Genomic DNA, 22,251 nt, shown 5'->3' with positions numbered 1-22,251 from the left:
GAGCGCCTTTCTCAATTGTGGGCACAGCAGTGTAATCTCGCAAGATGAAATTTGTTACGCATGTGTTCCCTCCTTCCATCTTCCTGCTATCATTAAAATATGTCTATCCTCCTTCCCTCTCTGCAGGTCTTGTTGGAAAAGATACTCCGTTCCTGCCCCGACGTTGGCTCGATCTACCTGATCGTGCGCGGCAAGAGGGGGCTCCGCGCCGAAGACCGCATTGCGGACATCCTCAAAATGCAGGTGAGTCACTCGCTGTCTCTCCAGAAAGCCGCGACCGAACTTTGTTGCTGCTTAACAAAAAAAAAAATCTATGCATAGTGCGTGGCGAACTTTTTTTTCTTTTGACAGCACCACCGTGTAACTAAAAGCTTTGATATACAAAAGAGCCCCCTCCCTCTCTTAATAAATAAAATCCATACCCTGCACAATTTCGCTATTTTTCGTGGCTTAGTGGTTAGCTTTAGCTTTGCATCTGGATTTTGTCAATGTATTTGAGTATCTGACCTGCGTCCCTCGCACATCCTGATATCTTGTCGAGGTCCCATGCTTCCCGACATGATCTGCCAATCTCAGGACATCGCTGCCATCTTACCCGTTCCTCCAAACCCGACCCCTGCCTCACCTGAATATCCAGTGTCCGATATTAATGCGTCTGGCCAGCAATAGCAAATGGACCGTCCCAAAGCTGTGGCTCACGGAATACAAGCAAGGGCAAAGGGCCTTCGTTTTATATGCATATACTTTGCACACTTAAGTGATCTGTCTACCAAGTCGCCTCCGCAGCGAATGCACCGAAGGAACCCTATCAGCGAGCCCTGCAACAAGACATATATATATATATATATATATATATATATATATATATATATATATATATATATATATATATATATATATATATATATATATATATATAAAAGACAGTACCATCCCCAACGCTTTCCTTGGCCTCGCCGACTGTTGGCTTCTTTCCTTCATTATAACGAGCACCCTCATTTGCTCTTAATATATATAATGGGAAAGACGATGGCGGAGCGGCGCGGGCGTCTACTACGGGCAAGCGGAGCATGTAAACAAACGGTCCCAGCGAGAGCGATCAGCGTCGGAGGCTATCGCCACCCGAGCATGTCGCCGCGGGGAGTCCGTTAGAAAGCAAAACGCCTCCTCCTCCGCTCTTGGCGTTGGCCGACCTTGGCCAAGGTTGTGGAGGGAGTGAACTGCGGAAGCGGCAGCAGTTTGGGTGGCTGGAGAAGGCGGCAGCCCACTTCAGGGCCGTGTCAGGGCAACACCGCCTAGCCAGGGCCGGCTGGCTCTTGGCGGCGGCAGACGCCGGCTAGCCGCGCCGGTTTGCATGTCTGTCAGCCCAGCGGTGTGCCCGAGAAAAGCCCCTCGGAACGCGCTCAGCGGCGTCACCTCCTATGAAGGGCGAGTCCGGCGGTGGCTGGTATCATAAGGCCGCATCCGTGTCTGGAAAGTTCCGCTGCCTGGGGCAGTCGGCCGCCAAATGTCGGGTGCCGCAGCGATCCCACGGCAGCGCACAATGCTGTATTGCAAGGACGACGTTATCGATGACGGTGTGGAAAGTTGCGCCGCGAACGTGCATAACTTTGGGCACACATTTAGAATAAAACTTACTCAGCAGCGCTGGATTCCGAGTCCTGCAAAGGTTTCCTGGCGATGGGCTAATTCATTTCGGCGGGTTGCAGTCGGTCACTTTAGACGATACCTCGGTGATTGGTGGTGTATGGTGTTTAACGTCCCATAGTGACTCTGCTTATGAAAGATGCCGTAGTGGAGGATTCCGGAAATTTCGAACACCTGGGGTTCTTTAACGTGCACCGACATCACACAGCACACGTGCTCCTTGCTTTTCGCTTCCATCGAAAAGCGGCCACCGCGGCCGGGATTTCATCGCCCATCCTAGGGCACACCAGATGAGCGTCCTAACCTCATCACCACTGCGATGGGGGCTGCTCGGTAATTATGGTGAATAGGAGATGGCCTCTAACTACGCATTTGATCTGTATTTCCATCTACAGAAATCATCGGCGAGAGCATATATCCACTGTTTTGTTTCCTTTCACCAGTCACTTCATGCCAATGCTTGCGGACACGGTGTTTATTTACTCGCAGCGAGTATGCCTGTGGCATAGACAGTGGCCGTTCAGTGTCCGCGATGAAGAGTTACGTACAGCCTTTATCAAACGTTTACAGCCCCGGGGGTCTACTTCTGAGTGATACTATGTGGTTTGTAATGCATTCCTAGGTTTCCATACTTGCTGAAGGCAAGAATATTTCTCGTCCTACCCTCTCAATGGCTAGGACTTCCACGATTATTACAGAAGTCATATTATACGGCTTAAAAGCAAACCCTCTGGGCTGTAAACTTTTGATAAAGGCTGTACGAGGTGCAGCCTGTACAGAAAGGAAACTGAGTTCGCGGGCTTGATATGTGTAGGCGCGGTTGCAAACGTTCGGCGCAGGCAGTATAGCGAGTCCACAGCGTGTGACAGCTTGGATTACCTTAAATATACAAGTGGAACTTACAGCGATGCGTGTGTTGGTTCCTATATTCTTTCCGGTATACATCGAAGGCGCTGAAGGAGACAGATGAGCATCAAATTGCGCCGCTGCTCAGTATCGGCATTGATTTTCACCGACGCAAAAAGGAAAAAAAAAAAATATGAAGCTCGTTATGTACTATCGGCGTCAAATGAAATGCGAACAGCGGAACGCGTGGCGATAGGCCCAACTGAGGCCGCCTGCCTGTCGTTATCAGATAGAGGCGCGAATTTCCGGTTCGCGATAGTTTGCTTCTATTTTCTTTGGCGTTCGTATTTTTCTTTTTTTTTTTTTTTATCACTGGAGCGCCACATTCAGATATACCACCGATCGCAACTGCCGCAGCGCGGTTTCTCTGGCGAAAGAGGCTTATCAGAAAAAAAGAGCGATTAAAAACGTCATGTAGCGCACTGACCGTTCCCTATCGGCTGCCTGCGCTGTTCGCATCCCTACCAGATGCTGATAACATGGCATCGGTGGAAGCCCAATCAGAGTGCTGTGCAAGGTGTGATCGGTGATAAGTATGAATGTGACGCTCCAGAGGCAAAGCAGAAAACGAACGCCGAAGAAAATAGAAGTAAACTATCACGAACCGAAAATTCGCACCTCTCTCTGATAACGACAGACAAGCAGCCTCAGTAGGGCCTATCGCCACGCGTTCCGCTGTTCGCGTTTCATTTGACGCCGATAGTACGTGGTCGGATTGTATTAGCTCAGGTTACCCACTGCTCGAAGAAACCGCATTGAGCGTTATCCTCCTATCAGAGCATTTATCATGCTATAAGCTGATCGACGCGAGGAAGGAACGAGCGTTGTCTTTATCGCTGCTGCAGCCGATCAGTGACGAAGCATGGCTCGCACGGGTCTTATAGTTACGTTGCGTGTGCGACACGCACACTTACACCGTCGCTGTGGCCCTGCCATCTATTCACCGAAGCGGATCCTTCGGTTCATTGCAATCCACGGTCGCCTCTGTCCACGCCCCTCAATGCTTGTTTTGTACATCGTCGCAGCCGTGGCGCCTAAAAAGGCAGAAAATTCGACTCGCGGTGACGTTTCGTTGGCACGAGGTGCGACCACCGGGCGTGTTTCTTCATTCCCTGGGGCAGCTGACTACGAGAAAGTCAATCGATGGCCTTGATCGAGGTGGCGTCACGCTATGCGTCGTGCGCTCCACCTTTCGCAGCAAGCGTTGCTCGCCAGACACCGGACATCGCCCCCGTTGTGCTGTTGCGCAAATGCAGAATCTATACACGTGTGATAGGGCCGCGATGACACTGTTGATTGAGCGGGCTTGCGAGCTTGCTCTAGGGCTTTTGGCTTTATTCGCGAAAATGCTCGAGCACTAGCAACACTGTAGCGTGCAATTCAGGTGGAGTATAATTAGTACATATGCATTAAATAGAATGCGCTGGGTCCAAGCGTTTTTATTTGCGCTGTTGGAGTTTGAAGGACTATACATGTAGCGTACTCTGAAAAATTCACTTCCGATCCGGTTTGTATGTAAACGCGCCTTGCGCAAGTTCTGCTTCCTATTTTCCTTTGGGCAGAGTCTGCTAACAGTGCTTTGACTTGTACCATGCACCGGAACTCTCAGGTGCGGATTAAAATGGTTATACTTTCCAAGCAGACACGTGTGCTTGTGGCAGTGAAATTCTGCTTAGGTTAAGTGCATCTGGACGTGTGTTAATTGTTAGCGTTGGACGTACAGGGTATCAGAGTTCCATCGTTTCTAGCCGACTGCACTGCGAGACACCCGTCGAGTACAACTCTTATTGAACTCTTTCGTACGCGCTGCATCTTCCCCGCTTATTATTATAATAATAATAATAATAATAATAATAATAATAATAATAATAATAATAATAATAATAATAATAATAATAATAATAATAATAATAATAATAATAATAATAATAAATAATAATAATAATAATAATAATAATAATAATAATAATAATAATAATAATAATAATAATAATAATAATAATAATAATTGGTTCACAGGAAGGGAAAGGCGCGGTAACTGTCTCACTTGTTTTTCTGTAGACACCTGAACCGCACCGTAATGGAAGGGAGGAAGGTGGGAGTGAAAGTGTATAAAGAGAAAGAGGAGTCGTAGTGGAGGGCTACAGAGTAATTTCGATCACTTGGGGATCTTTAACGTGCGCTGACATCGCACAGCACGCGGACGCCTCTTCGTTTCGCCTCTAACGAAACGCAGCCGCCGCGGTGGGGATCGAACCCGGGTGCTCCGGCACAGTAGTCGGGCGTATTACCACTGCACCACCCCGACGGGGCCATCTTCCTCGCTCCCGTCCTCAAATTCAGGGGGAGACTCGCCAAGTGCGGGCAGAGCAGTTTTGTTAGGTGATGGCATAGGGCGCAGTGTCGCAGAAAAGCCGTTGTCGCCGTATCTGGCCGTCAATGGTAAAGTCCTGATTGGTCGACAGGTTCATGATGTCACAGCCACGCGACCACGAACTGGGATTTCAAACACACCACAATGCTCATGGTAAATGTGACGCCATGCGGGTAATGATAGTGATTAAAACATGACATGCGTGTACTGATGATGATTAAAACATAACATGAAATCCGAATTAAAGTTCGCTGCGTTTCTAAAAAGACCAAACTTTATGAATTAACGGATTTCGCTTAAATAAACGTTTCTGGTCCTAAGACGGATTCAAACCTTTGTCTTTCTTATATAAGAGCTACACATTCCCGTCTGGGCTACTCGAAGCACGTTTTTACGGTTTGCATAAAAATTCGGATTTATAAGTACGTCGCATGGTCTTACACGTGTGTGTGTGCGTGTGTGTGTATAGAGAGGACCATGGGCCGCTTTGACGTCATACGCTTAAGGGAGAGCTTGAGAGTCCCCCCCCCCCCCCCTTTTTTTTTGCGTCTTTTTGAATTGCCAGAGCTAACGTATATATGGCGTGCTCAAGACTAGAATCTGCACCGTACGCGCGTAAAACTAGGCAGACGACGTTCTTTTCTCTGTCCTCAGTTAACTCCTTCCGTTTGAGCGTAGGTCGAGGAAAACAGCTGGCGTCCTAATATTAAGTCAAGCCATGCATCAGGCAGTCTTTTCGTTAAATTGACCAGGCTCAATATGCCATCACCTTGAAAAAATTTAGCTTGGCGTACGTGACTAGATTTCCCGAAGGCAACACGTGGAGTAGGGTGTGGCATATTGAGCTTACCTTGAATAAGATATGACAGTGCGTTATCTTCGTATCTAATGTGAAGATGCGTCGCGTAGTTAGGTTGGCCTGTATCTGTCAAGGACTGGACTTGGGTGCTCAGCCTGCTAATGACGTCCGCGCATGCTTCCTCAATGGTGCTTGACCACAGTACGAAAGATCGTAATAGTAACGTCTTCCTTGAATATTTAGTTTTATTGTTCTCAGCCGCAGTGCATCGAAAGGCGCCGATCAGGCATAATTAGCCTTGATAAACCTAGCTGCCAATACGCGCCTTTCGTTTTTTTTTTTTTTTTTTTTTTTTTTCGTGTTTTATTCGTTGCGTTCCTTTAAGCTACGTCTTTAGGGCACTCGAGGAGGTTTTTTTTCCTTGTGTGGACACGCGTTTCGCTCGTCACTTGTTGGCACGAATGCCACCTTGTCTCTGTCGCTCCGTCAATTTCAGCCGACTGAAGCGTTTTCCTCCGAGGCTGACAGCGTGCTTCTCGAGCGTGTCTGACGTCAACATCCCGCTTTACAATTCTATGGGACGGAGTTGTGGCGTGCGCTGGACGAGGATCTGCCGTGCCTACGGTTTACATCAACGGCAGTACTGCGCGATGCTAAGCATAGCTAGACATGCAACCAGCCGAACATTTTCTTACATGGCGATCAATACATTACTTTCGATGGCTTCGATAGCCGCGGTCGCCTAAGAACAGCCCGGTGAAAGGACTGAAGGACCGCAAGTCACACACAAAAAAAAAAAAAAAAAAAAAGAAAAGAAAAAAGAAAAGAAATCGGTCCAAGTTTGTTCTTTTTTTCTTTTTATCTGTGGCTTAACATATGGGCAGTCTGGGACGTCAGACAAAAGCTTTGCTCTGTGGGGGTAAAGATCTAAACAGTTTTTATTCCATGTCCCAGCAATCTTCACATGTAAACTTACACAAGGGATAGAGAGCACTTTTCGATGTAATAGAGCTCTGAAGTGTCCTAATAATAAATTGGTTCACAGGAAGGGAAAGGCGCAGTAACTGTCACACTTGCTCTGTGGACACCCGAACCGCGCCGTAAGGGAAGGGAGGAAGGTGGGAATGAAAGTGGAAAGAGAGAAAGAGGAGCCGTAGTGGAGGGCTACGGAGTAATTTCGACCACCTGGGGATCTTTAACGTGCGCTGACATCGCACAGCACACGACGCCTCTTCGTTTCGCCTGTCCTGGTTGGCATTCTCGTGAACCGTCCCTGTAACTTGTATGCTTGTGTGCTTCTCTCTTTGTCTGCGTCTTTCCGCTGGTTTTAATTCATACCAATATGTACCAACTGGCCCAGCTCTCCACTCTACTGAACTTGTATGCAGTGGAGCTCTTCGTCAGCACATTTTCTGCACACGCAAAAATCGTCAAAAAAAAAAAAAAAAAGTCTCGTAATTTATGAGGCTGGTGGACTATGCACTGATGACTTGTATAATATATCGACCATAGGTTTCGCAATAAAGGCTGCGGGTAAACCACTCGACTGCTTATTACAAGGATGCGGGTTATATTCCGGCCTCGGCAGCTGCTTTCCGATACAGGAGAAAAGCAAGGCGCCGTGTGCTGTGCGATATCAGTGCGCGCTAACGAGCCACAAGTGGTCTAAATTTGTGAAGCCTTCTACTACGGCGTCCCTTATAACCTGAACCGCTTTTGCACGTTGCACCCTCAAATAAAAAACCACAGAACTGATTTGATAGAACATTTGGTAACTCTTTGTCGACCAAGTGTCAAAAACGTAGCACCATGCACAGCCCCTGACTGAGCCCTTCGTCCTACAGTTGTTCCAGAGGCTGAGGCAAGAGCGGCCACAAGCCCTTCAGAAAATCGTCGTTCTGGAGGGCGACCTGACTCTGCCCGACTTGGGCCTCAAGCCCAAGGACCGGCAGCTGCTGGTAGCCACAGTCAACGTGGTCATCCACTCCGCCGCCACCGTTAAGTTCGATGAGCCTATTAAGTGAGTAATGCCGTTCGAAGAATGCTTTCGTTCCAAGAGGTCGATCTGCGGCTTTGAACTTGCTGTAGACTTTTGACATACCTTTCGATGAATGAAAGGGTCTGTATAGGAAGTACTGTGTAAATTTGCTCACGTATGCGTCCTGCGAACGAAAACATTAGGTTTATTGTATTATATAGCTAAATTTGTCCTGTACCACACTTATACGCTGTTTTTAGTTATTGCTACCGTTTTTGGCTTATTCATAAAGGGTACCTGAATTAGTTGAAAACTGATAGAAGCAGACTGAACTTAATTTTGGATTATCAGCTTGAGTCGAATTTTACCAGCAACCTCAGTCTTTGACGCCATTATTGAAAAAGAGCATTCGCGACTGCATGGTCGTAAGCAAGAATAGAAAGGCGCGGCTTGCGTCTTGTAAATCATCGAAGTTAGACACGAAAGCGTCGATATCAACGACGGTTATTTCGCCAAGAGTCACACATTGTGTTGTGATAAGTCAAAACAACGCTGCACATAACTCGAGACATAATGAATGCGTGAAGGTATTCAATATCAAGTTCCATTAGCGGTGTTACCTGGTAATTTAAAACCATAATTTCGAGCTCTGGGATAGCATCAGCGCGTGCGACTCATTTTCCGGCAGGAATCGTCGGCTAATGTATTCCATCTTTGCTTTCAGAAATGCTGTCAATATGAATCTGAGTGGTACGAGAAGAATAGTCGAGCTTTGCAACGAGATGGAAGATTTGAAAGCAAGTATTTTTACTTGGATCATTCTTTTTTTTTTTTGTCGTGCCCTGTTTTTTTTTCTTTTTTTTTTTTTAGCGGTTACGACAGCGGGATCGTAGAAAATAAATGCATCGTCCCAACAAGGTCCCAACAGACATTAGTTGGATAACATTTATAAATGTCGTGGCCGTGTTTTATAAAACTTACTGGTAGAAGCGTACCTTTATTGCAAGTAATGCTTGATCGAATGAACACGATCACCTGCGGGTATCAAACCGAATCAATTTTATTTCAGTTTTCTTTATAAACTGAGGATGGTAAGAAAAAAGGAGTCATTACGACCGCTTGACAAGTCTCGCCACAGAATTCGCCAAGCGTATCGCTTTAAATGAAGTTGTTCTTTGACATGTGCATAGTTTTCGATATGAATCGGTACTAATAACGATGGAATATAACGCTTCGTGCTGCGAAAACAAAAACACATAACCCCGCCTTTGGATACTGAAAAATGTTTGCCATTTCCACTGCTAATTGGTCTAGTTCCCTCAAAATCGCGTCGCTGCTACATAGGTGCGGAGTATGCGCCGTTCCAGATCACAAACTCATTTTTTTCGTGGTGCATGCACAAGTGGCTCAGCCTGCCGTTCATCTTAAGTTCACCCTTTCGTGGAAAGCGGGCGCATATGAAACGGCCTGTTTTATTCCATTCCTTTCACAGGTTCTTGTTCATGTTTCAACGTGTTACTGCAATTGCGACAGAGGAGAAATAAGGGAAGAAATTTACCCACCCGTTCAAGATCCAGATCACATAATCAAAATAGTTGAGTGAGTATATTTCCCAAATCGTTCACTTTGCCTGACCGGAATAATTGTTTTGTTTTTGCTCGTCAGCCTAGATCATTTTGAAAGTGACAAATGGCTTCTTGAGAGAAGACCACAGGACTTTTGTTGCTTATCTCCTAAATGCAGATACGCATGTTGACATAGTGCTTGAGATGAGCCTTATTACTGTACAACACGAGTGAAAAAAAGCGTTTGATCACTCCGTTCAGCAGCATTTTCGAATATCGCCGCTGCATCAAGAAAGGCAGCGCATGCAAGGGTGCTTGTACAGGTCGGAAACGGAGGAAGAACCTTCTGTGCGTAACGTCATGTCAATGTCTCGTGGCAAGAAAGGCGGCGCGGAACAACCTCGAGTAAACGTCTTTTTTTATTTATTTTTTTTTTGCCGTATTTAAAAGAGGCGTGGCGCTGCGCTTTCGAAACTCTTGCGGTATCCCAGCCAGGCTTATAGCTGTGAAACAAGACAAAGGCTGACTCGCACGCACAGAAAGTAATACAAGAATTCGGAGAGCTAGACTTTGTCATTTGTCATTGCTTCCGTGGCTCAGCAGCAGCACGAATAATATGGAAGCTACGATGGTGATTCCTGCCACATGAGTTTGTTCAAATGTTGACACAGTAAAGAATTTTTTTTTTCTTGCGCTTTAAATTGAAGGATTGTTATTATAGCGTCTAAATATATTGTTACCCCCGTGCGAGTTGCCGGTTGGATGGTCAGATGGCAAGCGAAGTTTGTTTTTCACCGTGACCCCACATTGCAGTTGGCTGGACACGGAGACGCTGGAGGCCTGCCAGTCCAAGCTTCTAGGCTCCATGCCGAACACGTACACATTCACCAAGGGGCTGGCCGAGACGCTCGTGCAGCGAGAAAGCCGAGGCTACCCCGTCGCCATCGTGCGACCCTCGATCGTCGTCTGCTCCTGGAAGGAGCCCTTCCCGGTAAGACGCTGTCCGTGATGACGTTACAGACAACGTGGTTCCACACCTTTCCTGAATCCCATATCAAACTGAGCGGTGAATTTGCCACCTGTGAGCTTGAGCTTTGCCATCAGTAGCCATCGGCGCGTCCTATTATTGAGCGTTCCCTTGTCCTAAACCAACAGAGCTCTTTTCGGGAATCGCGGATTCTGACACTTCCAGGTCGCCTCCGGTAGTGATTGCCCATCAGTCAGACTATGATCTATATGCCATGTTGGAGACAGCCTCCGAAAACCGACCGCAAGGAATGAGTGGGTGTGCTCCCTCATCGATTTTCTTGGGTAGGCATTATGTGCCGCAAGCAAGACAGCTAGAATTGGATTTGTGTCTTCATCTAGTTAATGGTTACTGTCTTTAATGGTGACATAGCAGCCACTGGAAAAGTGGCTGCTGAAATTGAAACAATTCAGCTGTTTTTTTTTTTCGAAGTTGACTGCTCCTCCTCAATCTGCTCTAAGAGTCACAAGCCATTTGATCGAAATGAATGTTCATTCCCCTTGTGTTGACTATAACTTGCATTGTTTTCAGGGCTGGGTCGATAACTTCAACGGTCCCACAGGCCTGATTGTTGCCGTAAGTTCGCATGCGTTGTTCATTTCAGCTACGGCATATTAAAGCAATGAATAAATATTTTATGCACTTCAACAATAAGGGGGTTTGTTACCTTCTGAAAGGAGCTAAGTGATATTATTGCATGTTCCAAACCTGAAAATTATTTTAACTGTTCTCACTCACACTTTCCTGACCATGGCTTACACTAGTGCTTAGGAGTATCCGTCCTGTAAGCTGTGTCCTGTTTATAACTGAATGCCGTGTCTCTTTTTATGTCTCTCATCGGCTGTCGGTGGCACTAACAAGTAAGTTAACACATTAAATTAGGGCATGCAGTGCAAAATACCAGAGAAAACGGCCGCGACCGCGCACCAAAAAGCAAAACAAAAAATAATCTCTACTTGTTCTCATTCCACAGCCGATCCGCCAGTTTAAGTGACGTTTATCGTGCTCAGAACAAAATTCAGATTAGGCTGCAGCCTCCAATGCAGAAACACAGCAGCCTAATGGGCTGCTTCTGTTAGGATTACAGCGGCCGTTGTCTTCGTGTGTACAATTTACGTCACAGAAGTGCTAAAGTTTTGTCTGCTATTGAAATGTTGTCTTCAGGTTTTCGACAATTCCCTCCTGTTTCCGTCTTTCCGGTTTTCGATAATTCTGTCCCCCTACTTAAAACTTCCTCCTAAGAACTGGAAGGGAAAACATCACTGCAGATTACGGCAGCCCGAGGTTAATGTGATATATACGCTTCTAGTCATATCAGGTATCTTTATTTAGCACCGAATACTGTGAGATAAGAAGCGCGCACAGTGGAAGCGCGCAGAGTGGAAGCGCTCAGAGTGGAAGCGCTCAGAGTGGAAGCGCTCAGAGTGGAAGCGCTCAGAGTGGAAGCGCTCAGAGTGGAAGCGCTCAGAGTGGAAGCGCTCAGAGTGGAAGCGCTCAGAGTGGAAGCGCTCAGAGTGGAAGCGCTCAGAGTGGAAGCGCTCAGAGTGGGTCAGAGAAATAACTCGAGTTACTGACATTCTAGTGGAAATCAAGAAGGAAAAATGGTCATAGGCAGGAAATGTAGTGTAAAGAGGACAACGGTCGCTTAAGGCAACAAATATAGGATTCCAGGGAAGGAAAGCGCAGCAGGGGGCGGCAGAAAGTTAGGTGGGTGCATAGGGTTAAAAGTTCGCAGGGGTTAAGTGGATGCAGCTAGCACAGGACTGGGTTAAGTGGAGGAGTATGGGAGATGCCTTCGCTCTGCAGTGGGTATAGTCTGGATGATGATGATGACTGTTGAGCATGCGCTCGCAAAATTATTCTTCCCTGCGCTGTCAACTAAGTGCTTTTGAACTCGTCTGCAAATCGCAGGTGGCCACGGGAGTGTTGAAGAGTGTGTACACAGACCCTGACATGGAAACCGACTTTGTCCCCGTTGACGTCGTTGTCAACTGCATCCTTGCTTCGGCATGGAACGTTGCCATCACCAGGTCAGTTGGCATCTTCATCTCGGTCTGGTCTTTTTCAAGGCAATTGCTCGCTTTAAGGACCATAGACACCGGCATTTTTCTTTTGTTAATGATGTGCAAGTCATTCCCGTATATCGATCCGCTCGCAGTTTTCGCCTACGGCCGATAAAGAATTTATAACTGAATTTTTTTTCTCACCAGTTTCGGTTTCGACAGCCGAGAGATGGCTATGACGTCACAATCATGTCTTGATGCGCGGCATAAAAAAGCAGCGATATAATCGCTCATTCTTCGCTTGTAGTAATTTCTGTTCTTACGCAACAATGGTTATACCTATATCGCTGTATTTTCATCCCTTGCGCGACCTAGACTTGACTGTGACGTCACAGCCATCGCTCCGCTGTCGAAACCGAAAGCGAAACAGATGAGAAAAGAAATTCGACTACAAATTATTCAGCAGCCGTAGGCGAATGTGACGTAGTGATCCGTGTGCAGTAATATCCTAGGCATGATTACAAATTATAAGATACGAATCGAAAAATTAGGTGTCTATAGTCTTTTAAACATGGTGGTCATGGAAGCGCTTCGTTCAGTCGCCGGTAAGCGGGGATTAAGAGTGCATGTACGCTATCGCGGCGGCAAGCTGGTATTCTACTTAAACAACTCTTGAAGAACGTGAAGACAGAGCGGAAGATATAACGACATAGGTAGAGTAAGCGAAATAGGAGCTACTTTTCTTTGTGACTATTTTCATTCCCTCGTTAATTTTTCTTTCGAACTTTTTGTATATTTTTTTATAGAAACTAGCAAGGATTGACAAAACAAAGCTTCAGTGATCGCTAGAATTTCGAGACTATTATACAGCGATTTTCTCTGATGCCATCCTCCTCGTCATTTTATTTGGATACGATGTAGAGAAGAGTGGGGCGAGTGAAAACAAGTTGATCGGAGCTCGCGAGCTCTGATTCCAAAATGCAATAACAAAACAGCTTCAAATCGACGCGTCCCATGTGCCATGCGGGGTAAAATTACATCTGCGACGGCCGCTTTTCTATGGTGACGAAATGAGAGGCAGTGGGCGACGTCACTGCACGTTAAAGAACACCAAGTTGTCCAACTTTCCGGAGCCCTCCACTACGACGTCCTTCGTACCTTCAGTCGCTTTGAGACCTTAAGCCCAATAAACCAAACTGAACCCTTCCTTTTATTCGTCTGGCAATTAGGCTTAACCAATTAAACGTCATTATTCACACAAACCCCAACAAGCCCTGTTCAGCAAACTTCCTTTGTACAGGTGGCCACAAAAGATTTTGAGACAAAAAGTAAATAAACCGAGTTTCTCCGCAGTCTTAGCACGTAGCCACTAACTGAAGGTTGCACCTAATCCACTATATATCTGGCTTCACTTTTCGGCACCGAATGCATTCACACTTTTTTGTGAGTTTGTTATTCCGAAAGCTTTTTTGGGCCCATGTACAGTTCTTCTGAATAATCATTCAAACTAAGCCCAATTGACACTCATTGTTCATAAGGAGTCTGTCGTCTTTGACCCGCAGAAACACGCCTGTTCGTTTGAAGTTCTCTTGGCGTTATTCTTCGAAAAGTGAGTAATCTTAAAATTCGTTATATTTCACTCAGAAGACTGCTGGAAAACTTGGGCGCTTTCTGAAGACCTACTTGGCAGTGTGGTCAAGCGGAATCCGTGAAACACACGAAAAAAAAAAACTGGTTATACTCAAGCGCCCAGCTTTGATGAGACAACAGGAAACACCTACTGGTCAGTGTCCTTCACAACCGAATAGTACCAAGGACCATGCTCCGTGCAGATCATCCGCTTGTTGCCCCATACTGGAGTACATGAGCATCAGAAGAATGTTGGACGTCGCAGAGTAGCTTACAGGGATTACGATGATGGTACGATGGGAAAGGACAGAAAGGTAGGGCGAAAATATCAGCGCAGATCGCTCCGTTCGTTGACCTCCGCATTTAGAGTGTGGTCATGTGGAGTATGTACCGGGAATTTCCGCATAAAGACGACAGCGCTCATCATTATGATCGTTGCTTCTCTGCGCAGGCCATCCGACGTGCGGGTTATCCAGTGTGCGTGCAGCGGGCGGTCGCCTCAGCTCCGTTGGAGGGACATGAAGACCATTCAGGAGTCTCTGATGACTGAGCTGTGTTTCAAGAGCGCCATCCGCTACCCGGACGTCCGCCTACGGCGCAACATGCTCGTGCACAGGACCTCCATGTTTCTCCAGCACTACGTGCCGGCCTGCATTGGAGACGCCGCCCTCGCCTGCGTCGGGAAGAAGCAGTGGTATGTTCTTTCTCCTGACACGAATGCCGAAATAGCGCTATGCATGCTGATGGTTTCCCAAGCCAAGGCAGCTCCATGTACACTTGCACAGGCTGTCTCTATGGCTTCCAGGAGTAACGCGGCGAGCGGTCAAGGCGACTTGGTATCGCCGCCCTTCATGAATAATAAATGAAGTTGTCACGCATTGTCTTCCTTCACTATCAGTAGGACGTGATTTCCTTTCTGTGTGAAGCAGAGCGCGTGCCGGAAAAAAAATTAAATGACGCGGCCAGTCGACATCTTTATCAATGTGATAATTTTATCATTTTGTATGCTTCATTGAGTCTAATTAGGCTGACTTGGCAGGGCGGTTAAAGTTGCGTATGGTGTTTAACGATGCCAGCTACTGCGAGAAATGAGCCTCTGTTACTCCATGCGAGTCGGACTTTATCCTGCTGCAAGTTTTATTGATCCCTTCAGTCGTATTTATTTATTTAAACATACTGCTGAGGCCGTTACAGGAAAGGGGTACAATATACATTGAAACAAACAAAGTTCAAATAGGCGCGGACATAGGTACACAAAATCAACCAAAGCGATACATATGCACTATGTTACCAGTATTCAAGCGCTAAAAAAGGGTATCGACCCGGTACAATGAAAAGATTTAGTCCAGTAAGTTATTTGTTCAAGCTACGAATTTTTTTTACAATTTGTACTGTGGAGGCTCTTCATGTACCGGGCCAAGCATCTACTATTTGGCGTTTTTAGTGATATATGGAACAACATGAGCGATTTTCACAACTCGTCAGAATTTTCACGTCGCTCCATGTTGGAGGTAATCCTGGTGTTCACATTTTTTCTTCTGCAGGTTAGTCAAGACATACTACAAGCTGGAGCTTCTCCTTGGGGCTCTTGCCTACTTCACAACGCATCAATGGAAATTTGAGACGAACAACATGATGTCCATATACAACCATCTCTCCGAAGAGGAAAAGAAGGTGTGTGCTGTGTTTGTATCACTTGACCTTGGTCCTTCGATCGTTTATCGCCGCAATTTTATAAGTGATGGCGGACGGCATACACGTTTTGCTGTTACATACTTTAGAATATCTGGTTCTCAGCTTATTACGTCAACCTTTCGGGTAAAATTATCCAATGTTAGATTATGTCAACCTGTTGGATAAGAATGATCCGATATTTAGAAATTGCACAGAGTAGTGCAAAGTCATCCAGTAGTTCAACTTAGTCGTGCATTTAACTTGAAGTACGCCTCAGTGCTAACTTTTTTATTTCGCAGGTCGCGAGTAACATTCCAGCTTCTCTGAGTTAAGTGAAAAAATGGGATGCAAAAATTTCCAACTTCGATTAGGTATTTTTCTGATTATGAATCCGAGAAACTCGTACTTCGCCATGTTTGCTGTGCAGTTCGGCAGGGCATCACTTTATCTAATGACGACACTGCCTTTCTAATGAGCCCAACACAAGAAGGCGTTTTTTTTTTCTTTTTTTTTTTTTTTTTTTTTTACCGCGAAAGCTTTTCTTGGTTCATAGGCTGCGGACATGTCCACAGGAAATGTCTGCACGAACTAAAACTTAAGTATAAAAGAAATTTATCTCCACTGGGAGTAGAATCACTATCCCCCCGATCCTCAGCCAAGCGCGCAAACCACTACTCCACGCTGGGCTCATGAGAAACCGATCGTAATTCTCCTTGTCTAGCAGGAGGATGATAATAGCGATAATGATGACGCTGCTGTTGAGAATAATGACAATGATGATAGAGTGAAGACAATGACGAGGCATTTCGTTGATAATTATGACAGTAGTATGATGATGATCATGAAATCAGGGACGAATGCATGGGTGACAATGACGATGCAGTCAGTGAAAACAGTCCTGTAAAGAGCCTTTCACCATTTCTGCTCTTAAGCAGACTTAAATAGCATTTCCTGTGGTTTTCTGACATACGCATATTCTGCTAAAAATTTTACTGTAGGTTTTCCTCCGCCCTGATGCCTTCAGCAAAATTTGGGCGCCATGCGATGATTTATTTGCTCAAAACTCGATTTTAAAAGGTGCTGTTTTCGTAGCCTCATTTCCGACGGTTTGCCCGGCCGCGTAAGTGCGGTGGTTAAGGCGTTCGACTTCTGTGACCGAGGATGCGGGATCAAATCCTCGACGCGGCGGCTTCTTTTCGATGGAGGCGAAAAGAAGGCGTCCGTGTGCTGTGCGATGTCAGTGCACGTTAAAGAACTCCACGTGGTCAAAATTTCCGGAGCCCTCCACTCTGGCGTCTCTTATAGCCTAAGTGGGACGTTAAACACCATAAACCAAACCAAACCAGTATAGCCGATTGCTACGAGCAACACTGTGTGACGTCACAAACATTATACTCGCGTTATGTCCTCTCCCCACGTGATTATGCAATTGAGAGGTCCGCATTATAAAACCACCTCAGACAATTTATGTGCTGCCAGACTATTTCCAGACTTTATTTCCACCATCCAAATCACGTGCGAGTTTATTTCCAGTACTGTATGCGACGTCACTGCGTCGTTGACTAGAATGCCATATCTGGTCATGAAACAAGTTCAGGAATTTCGAAAAAAAGTCTTCTATGCGTGTGCGTGGGAGTCGGGACACATCGACCAATGTAAAACAATAGGGCCATTTGTTTAACCTACACCATCTACACCAGTGTAGCAAATCTCCTATACCTACAATGTATTTTTGCTACACTGGTGTAGGGGGTGTAGGCTAAAAAAATAGCCCTAATAACTCAGTGATGCAAAATCCACCGAAGTGCCCTTTAAGCGAAGTCCTGTAACAGCCCCTTTTTCACCAAAGAAATAACAGTAAAACAAACTCGCGCTTCTTTCCTGCGGTTAGAAAATGAAACTTCGTCAGAATCGGCGGCGCTGCAGTTGGCTTTCTGCCAATGTTATCCGCCGATAGACTGATGTTGATGGTCATGCCCGTTCGTTATCTTCATACTTGTTGCATGAGCTTATCTTGCGCCTGCTTTGCTGCACCACGCGACCGGTTAACGTTCTAAACGTGAAACTGGGAACCAAAGCTCGACTCAACTACTCCATTTTCGTCAAGGATATCGCCTTGCTGCTTTCAGCGGCAGCTGCTTCGTGAGGCGGAAAGGAAAACGTTGCACAGTGCTTAACGGGCCAGTGTTGCCGGTAACTCAAGTGGGCAATCATAAGAATCGCGTTGTTTTCCTCGACTCGCGCACTAGTTTATCGACGAAGAGTTACGGCACACCTCGCTGACAACTTCAAGGATACCTGTAGACGGGGATGACATTAAAATGTGTTCCGACCAACAGACGAACGCCGCGGTATGGAATATGCACGTCACATTACAATGTGCGTAGGTTTTTACGAGCTCGGAATCAACGGGAAGAGCGTCCACGGCCGTAATGGTTGGAACAGGCAATCGCCTACGTTATGGCATGCGTACTATCCGGCATATAGCCCGATGGTCCATGCTCATTTGTTACTTTTCTTGACGAAGTTGGACTGGAAATCCTCACGTGGAATCACCGCGCAGTTCCTCTCGTTAGGCAACTTTTAATGGTCACATGAGGAGAAACGACCCTAACGCAACGCTAACAAGGAAGTGGATAATGCTACCGCCGAGTACCTCGATCCCATTATTAAGCAAGTGGTGCCGATAGGCGCACTCTCGTCTGAGTGGACGTGAAGTGGGCGAATGCGAGTACCTTGCCCCTGCGTTACAGTGGCACTTCGGGAGCACGAGAGGAGTCTGGATATGGAGTGTTTAGTTTCAGCAAGAGGAAGTCCAAAAGTTGGCTCACACGCATGAATAAATTTGGGGCTCGATTTGATAAAGTGCGTGGGCGGAACGTTCCCGATCACCTTAGCCTGCAAACAATTTTTCTTTTGCACTGTAAAGTTGCATTTAACCAGTTTTGAAAGGAGCGGATGTTAAGGCCGATGGCAATTACTGCAGTCGACCAAGAAGTCTGCTGTGCACCTGTTGGAGCCGCCACCTATGAACTTAATAGTGGCGCCCTCTAAGCTAAAGCGCAGCCAGGGGGGATTGGAATAAATCAGTTTGTGTTTGGTTCTGGAGCGGCGTGGATGACAGCTCTCTCTCTCTCGGCCTCCCGGCACGACAGCACGGGAGCGCCCACGTAACAGCACCCTCCCAAATATACTGTGGAGCCAGCGAATTAAGAGGAATAACATCTGCTCGTAGCATTTTTTTTTCTTTACCATGGCAACTAGGAATGAGTGAAATAAGTTACATGTTTACGATGAGTATACGGGAACAAATTGTAATATCTTGAAGCTTCCTAACAAACAATGCGCGGGGGATAGAAGAAATTAGGCCCTTGTCTACTGTGCATATACTTGAAGTATCCCTCACGCAGCACTTTTTCGGGCATTTTCTTTAGTTTCTTCGTTTCTGTGGTAGCTTGACAAGTTATTGACTTCTTTAAAGGTTGGTGCTTTTGCAACACTATGCAATACAATGAATGATTCCAGTTCAAATAGTCGTACAGATGTCAGGAGTGACGGCCTTCGCACATTAATGGTCCTCCCCTTCGTACAAGGAAGCTGGGGATCCCTTCCCTATAGCACGGAGTTGACGACAGTGCACTTTTTTGGCCTTGAGGCTTAACGTCTCACATATATTCGACCATGAAGGAAATGTTAGTGCCTAATTAACTTCGTCGACCGCGACAAATGAGTTCCTCACTGCTAGTTTATACCTTCCTTACCTTCCCTTGGTGTTTGACAGAAATCCACATCACCAGAGATTGCGATGAGATGGAAAGAAGCAACAACCATAACTAAAGCCGACAAAAGAATAATGCTTCAAAACTCTGGTTTTGAATTTTTTTTTTTTTCAGCTATAGTCGGCGACTGCCTCACTTCATCAGACTGCCTTCTTTTGGGGCATGAAGCTAGAAAGCGCTTTATATAAACCCAGAAAATTTCGTAGTCACTAAAGACTCAAAGAGAACGTTTCAAAATTTGACTGTTTAAAACGCAAGCTTGATTTCGGCATTACTTCATTAGCTCTTTATGTTCACTGTCTGATTAGTTGTCATCATGCTGACATTTTGAAATGTGTGTATTTCAGTCGGTTTCGGAGCAATATGGAGCTGTTGATAAGTCGAATCATCATTCCACCGACGCAATTAAACATGAGTACGTTACACAAGGGAGAAAATTATGGCTTTAAGGAAGTTCGCTTTTCGATTTCTTGATGTGAAACTTGCCTTTTATGTTGCGTAGCCCATATGGGTAGCTTACTTTATTTGCTGCGTCTACTCCATATCACGCTGCCTGGCACTCCACTCCACTCGCGCGTCAGCTCTTTAACAGTTTGGTGGAGAAAATGCCTGCGTACCTGCGTATCGGTGCATGTTAAGCTACAGGTGTTCGAAACGAATCCAAACCGATTCATTACAGCAGGCTTCCCGGCTCTGAGTAATAGCTGGGCCATGTTAACATCTGAAGTAAACCTCATCAAGGAAAACATCATGGGCCCACAATAAAAGTTCCGTTTTCCTGATAAAGAATGAGACCTGACGTATTCCACGAAGGAAAAGACACGCAACAGTTTTTATTCGGTTTGGACTACAAAAAAAAAAAATCGCTTATTTTATACCGCAGAGAAAACCTCACAGCTACCAAATAGTGCAGCCTCAAACTCTCCATCGACACTGTGTGAATGGAGAAGTGCACATTACAAGGCTGTTGTTAATGGCAATTCTTTCTTAGATGAGCAGGTTTCATTTTTCCACGTTCGGTATTCAGCATAATGTTCACCTTGATGTTTAAGTTTCGGAGCTTCGCCCCGACCCGAGACGTGTTTTGTGGAGTGACGTCACACGGGAAGTGCGCGATCAGTGACGGGAAGACACAGCAACGAGTCCGGGCCGATTCACAACCGCGCAGACGGCATCCAGCCAGCAACACGGCAGTGCTTGCTGCGACATACGAAACAAAACGAAACTCTAGCCTCACAAGAGTTTCCCATCGCCATAAGCTGTACTTATGGCGATGGGCACGCACATGCAATTTTCCCCGGGACCGCTCGGACAAGGCCCGTCCAGAGTACGGTCCCGACCGCGGATGAAACACGTGCCGATCGTAGGGCAGCAACTCGAATGCACAGGGTGAACCACGAGGATTGTCGAAACCACTTCCCTCTCTGCACTCTCGCTGCCCCCTCCCAGGAGTGAAGCAAGTACCGCACCTCGCAGGTGCACCGGCACAAGAAAGGAGCACACGCCAACCACACCGTGAAATCTGCGGTGGTGGTGAGGTAGCGGGCGCAGTCTTTCTGGGAAGGGACCGGAGCGTGTGTATCCCTACTGCAGCTGCAGGTGTGCTCGTTGTCTTATCAGAGCACCTATGCGAGCACAGCTCATAGATGCTTTACAAAATGCTTCTTCACCGGCATGCTGCCGCCTCTACATAGATGAGCATCAAATGCATGAGGTTTATGGGGAGCCGTGTCATGGATTTCATGAGGCCACGTCTCGAGCGGACGATTCAAACGGCTTCCAGATTCTCGTGTTGCTGTTGCGAGCCATCGGTTATTGCACTATCGTTCTAATCTGCTTGCTGGATGGCATGGGGCGGAAAAACCGATGTGACAGAGACTGCTTTGAACTATATGCATCAAAACGTCTGTAGTGTTGCGTGTTTTTTTTTTCTTGTCTATTTTCACGTATGCAACGAAATTGGGGAGCGACAAAAGTACGCGCGATCATAGTTGAACACAGTTTCTGAGAACTTGGAACACATATCGCGCGAATATCGATGTGTGAGTTGCGCCCCATACCGTGCGGTGGTTCTTCGGAGGTAAACAAGTCCTCGCGCGCCTCCACTTTGCTCTTCTCTTTGCAGATCTTCAACTTCGATGTGAGCACGTTAGAATGGAGGCCGTTCTTCTACCACTACGCTCTCGGGGCTAGGGACATTCTTCTGAAGGAGGACCACTCCAAGGTCAAAAGTCGGAACTTCCAGAGGTGAGATCAAACGCCTTGATTCTTAGGAAGGAACGGCCCCCGTATACAGCTTGTTGAATTGCACAGGTGATAGATCTGGTCACGTCGTCAGCGTGTATCCAAGAAAAATGAACTGTTCCCAAGGATGCGGGGTCGAATGCCGGCCTCCTTCGCCTCCTGGTGGAGAAATAAGGCATATTTCATTCCACTTACTTTACACTAGGTGTCATGTCGTATGTATCTAGTAAAGTTGTGTGCACTCGAGTTTCATTATGTCGTGTGGTGAGCATGACCGGCATAGATATTTACTCATCTTTGCCGTCTGTCGAAGCCTCAGAATACGTGGTACATGGCATGGCAGAACCATATCGGTATGAGAGAAATGTCATGCTTCCACGCGGGATGTTGTATAAACCTACTCAAACCAAATGTCAGCAGGTGCTTGTGCATCTGTTCAATCCGCATTCTCCAAGCCATCTATCAGTTTCGTCTGTTTCTATGACAAATATGCAGCAGCGCTCAATACGGTGAATAGTACAGGATACCATGACTCCGATTTAAGATGCACTGCGGAAGCCGCGCTGGTTGGAAAATATTTAGAGGAGTGTCTGTGCAGGCTTGTCGCTCGGTTGCAGATAGCAGTA

General features: G+C 46.4%; 1 protein-coding gene across 2 annotated transcripts in view; it reads left to right on the top strand.

Annotated features, from left to right (window-relative positions):
• Nucleotides 1–22,251, top strand: part of LOC146191190 (putative fatty acyl-CoA reductase CG5065) — a 37,305-nt gene that overhangs the window by 12,182 nt on the left and 2,872 nt on the right. For both annotated transcript variants that reach the window (XM_084601671.1, XM_084601672.1), the window contains exons 2-11: nucleotides 127–243; nucleotides 7,571–7,746; nucleotides 8,429–8,501; nucleotides 9,197–9,303; nucleotides 10,083–10,260; nucleotides 10,828–10,872; nucleotides 12,208–12,326; nucleotides 14,380–14,622; nucleotides 15,473–15,602; nucleotides 21,507–21,628. In XM_084601671.1, the coding sequence (XP_084457797.1) occupies nucleotides 127–243; nucleotides 7,571–7,746; nucleotides 8,429–8,501; nucleotides 9,197–9,303; nucleotides 10,083–10,260; nucleotides 10,828–10,872; nucleotides 12,208–12,326; nucleotides 14,380–14,622; nucleotides 15,473–15,602; nucleotides 21,507–21,628 (1,310 nt within the window). The remainder of the gene's footprint in view (nucleotides 1–126; nucleotides 244–7,570; nucleotides 7,747–8,428; nucleotides 8,502–9,196; nucleotides 9,304–10,082; nucleotides 10,261–10,827; nucleotides 10,873–12,207; nucleotides 12,327–14,379; nucleotides 14,623–15,472; nucleotides 15,603–21,506; nucleotides 21,629–22,251) is intronic.

The sequence above is a fragment of the Amblyomma maculatum genome, chromosome 4 (genome assembly GCF_055883805.1).
Source record: "Amblyomma maculatum isolate TAMU_Amacu chromosome 4, ASM5588380v1, whole genome shotgun sequence".
NCBI classification, from domain to species: domain Eukaryota; kingdom Metazoa; phylum Arthropoda; class Arachnida; order Ixodida; family Ixodidae; genus Amblyomma; species Amblyomma maculatum.
Note: the sequence above shows the minus strand (reverse complement) of the source record. Positions and strands in the feature narration are given on the sequence as shown.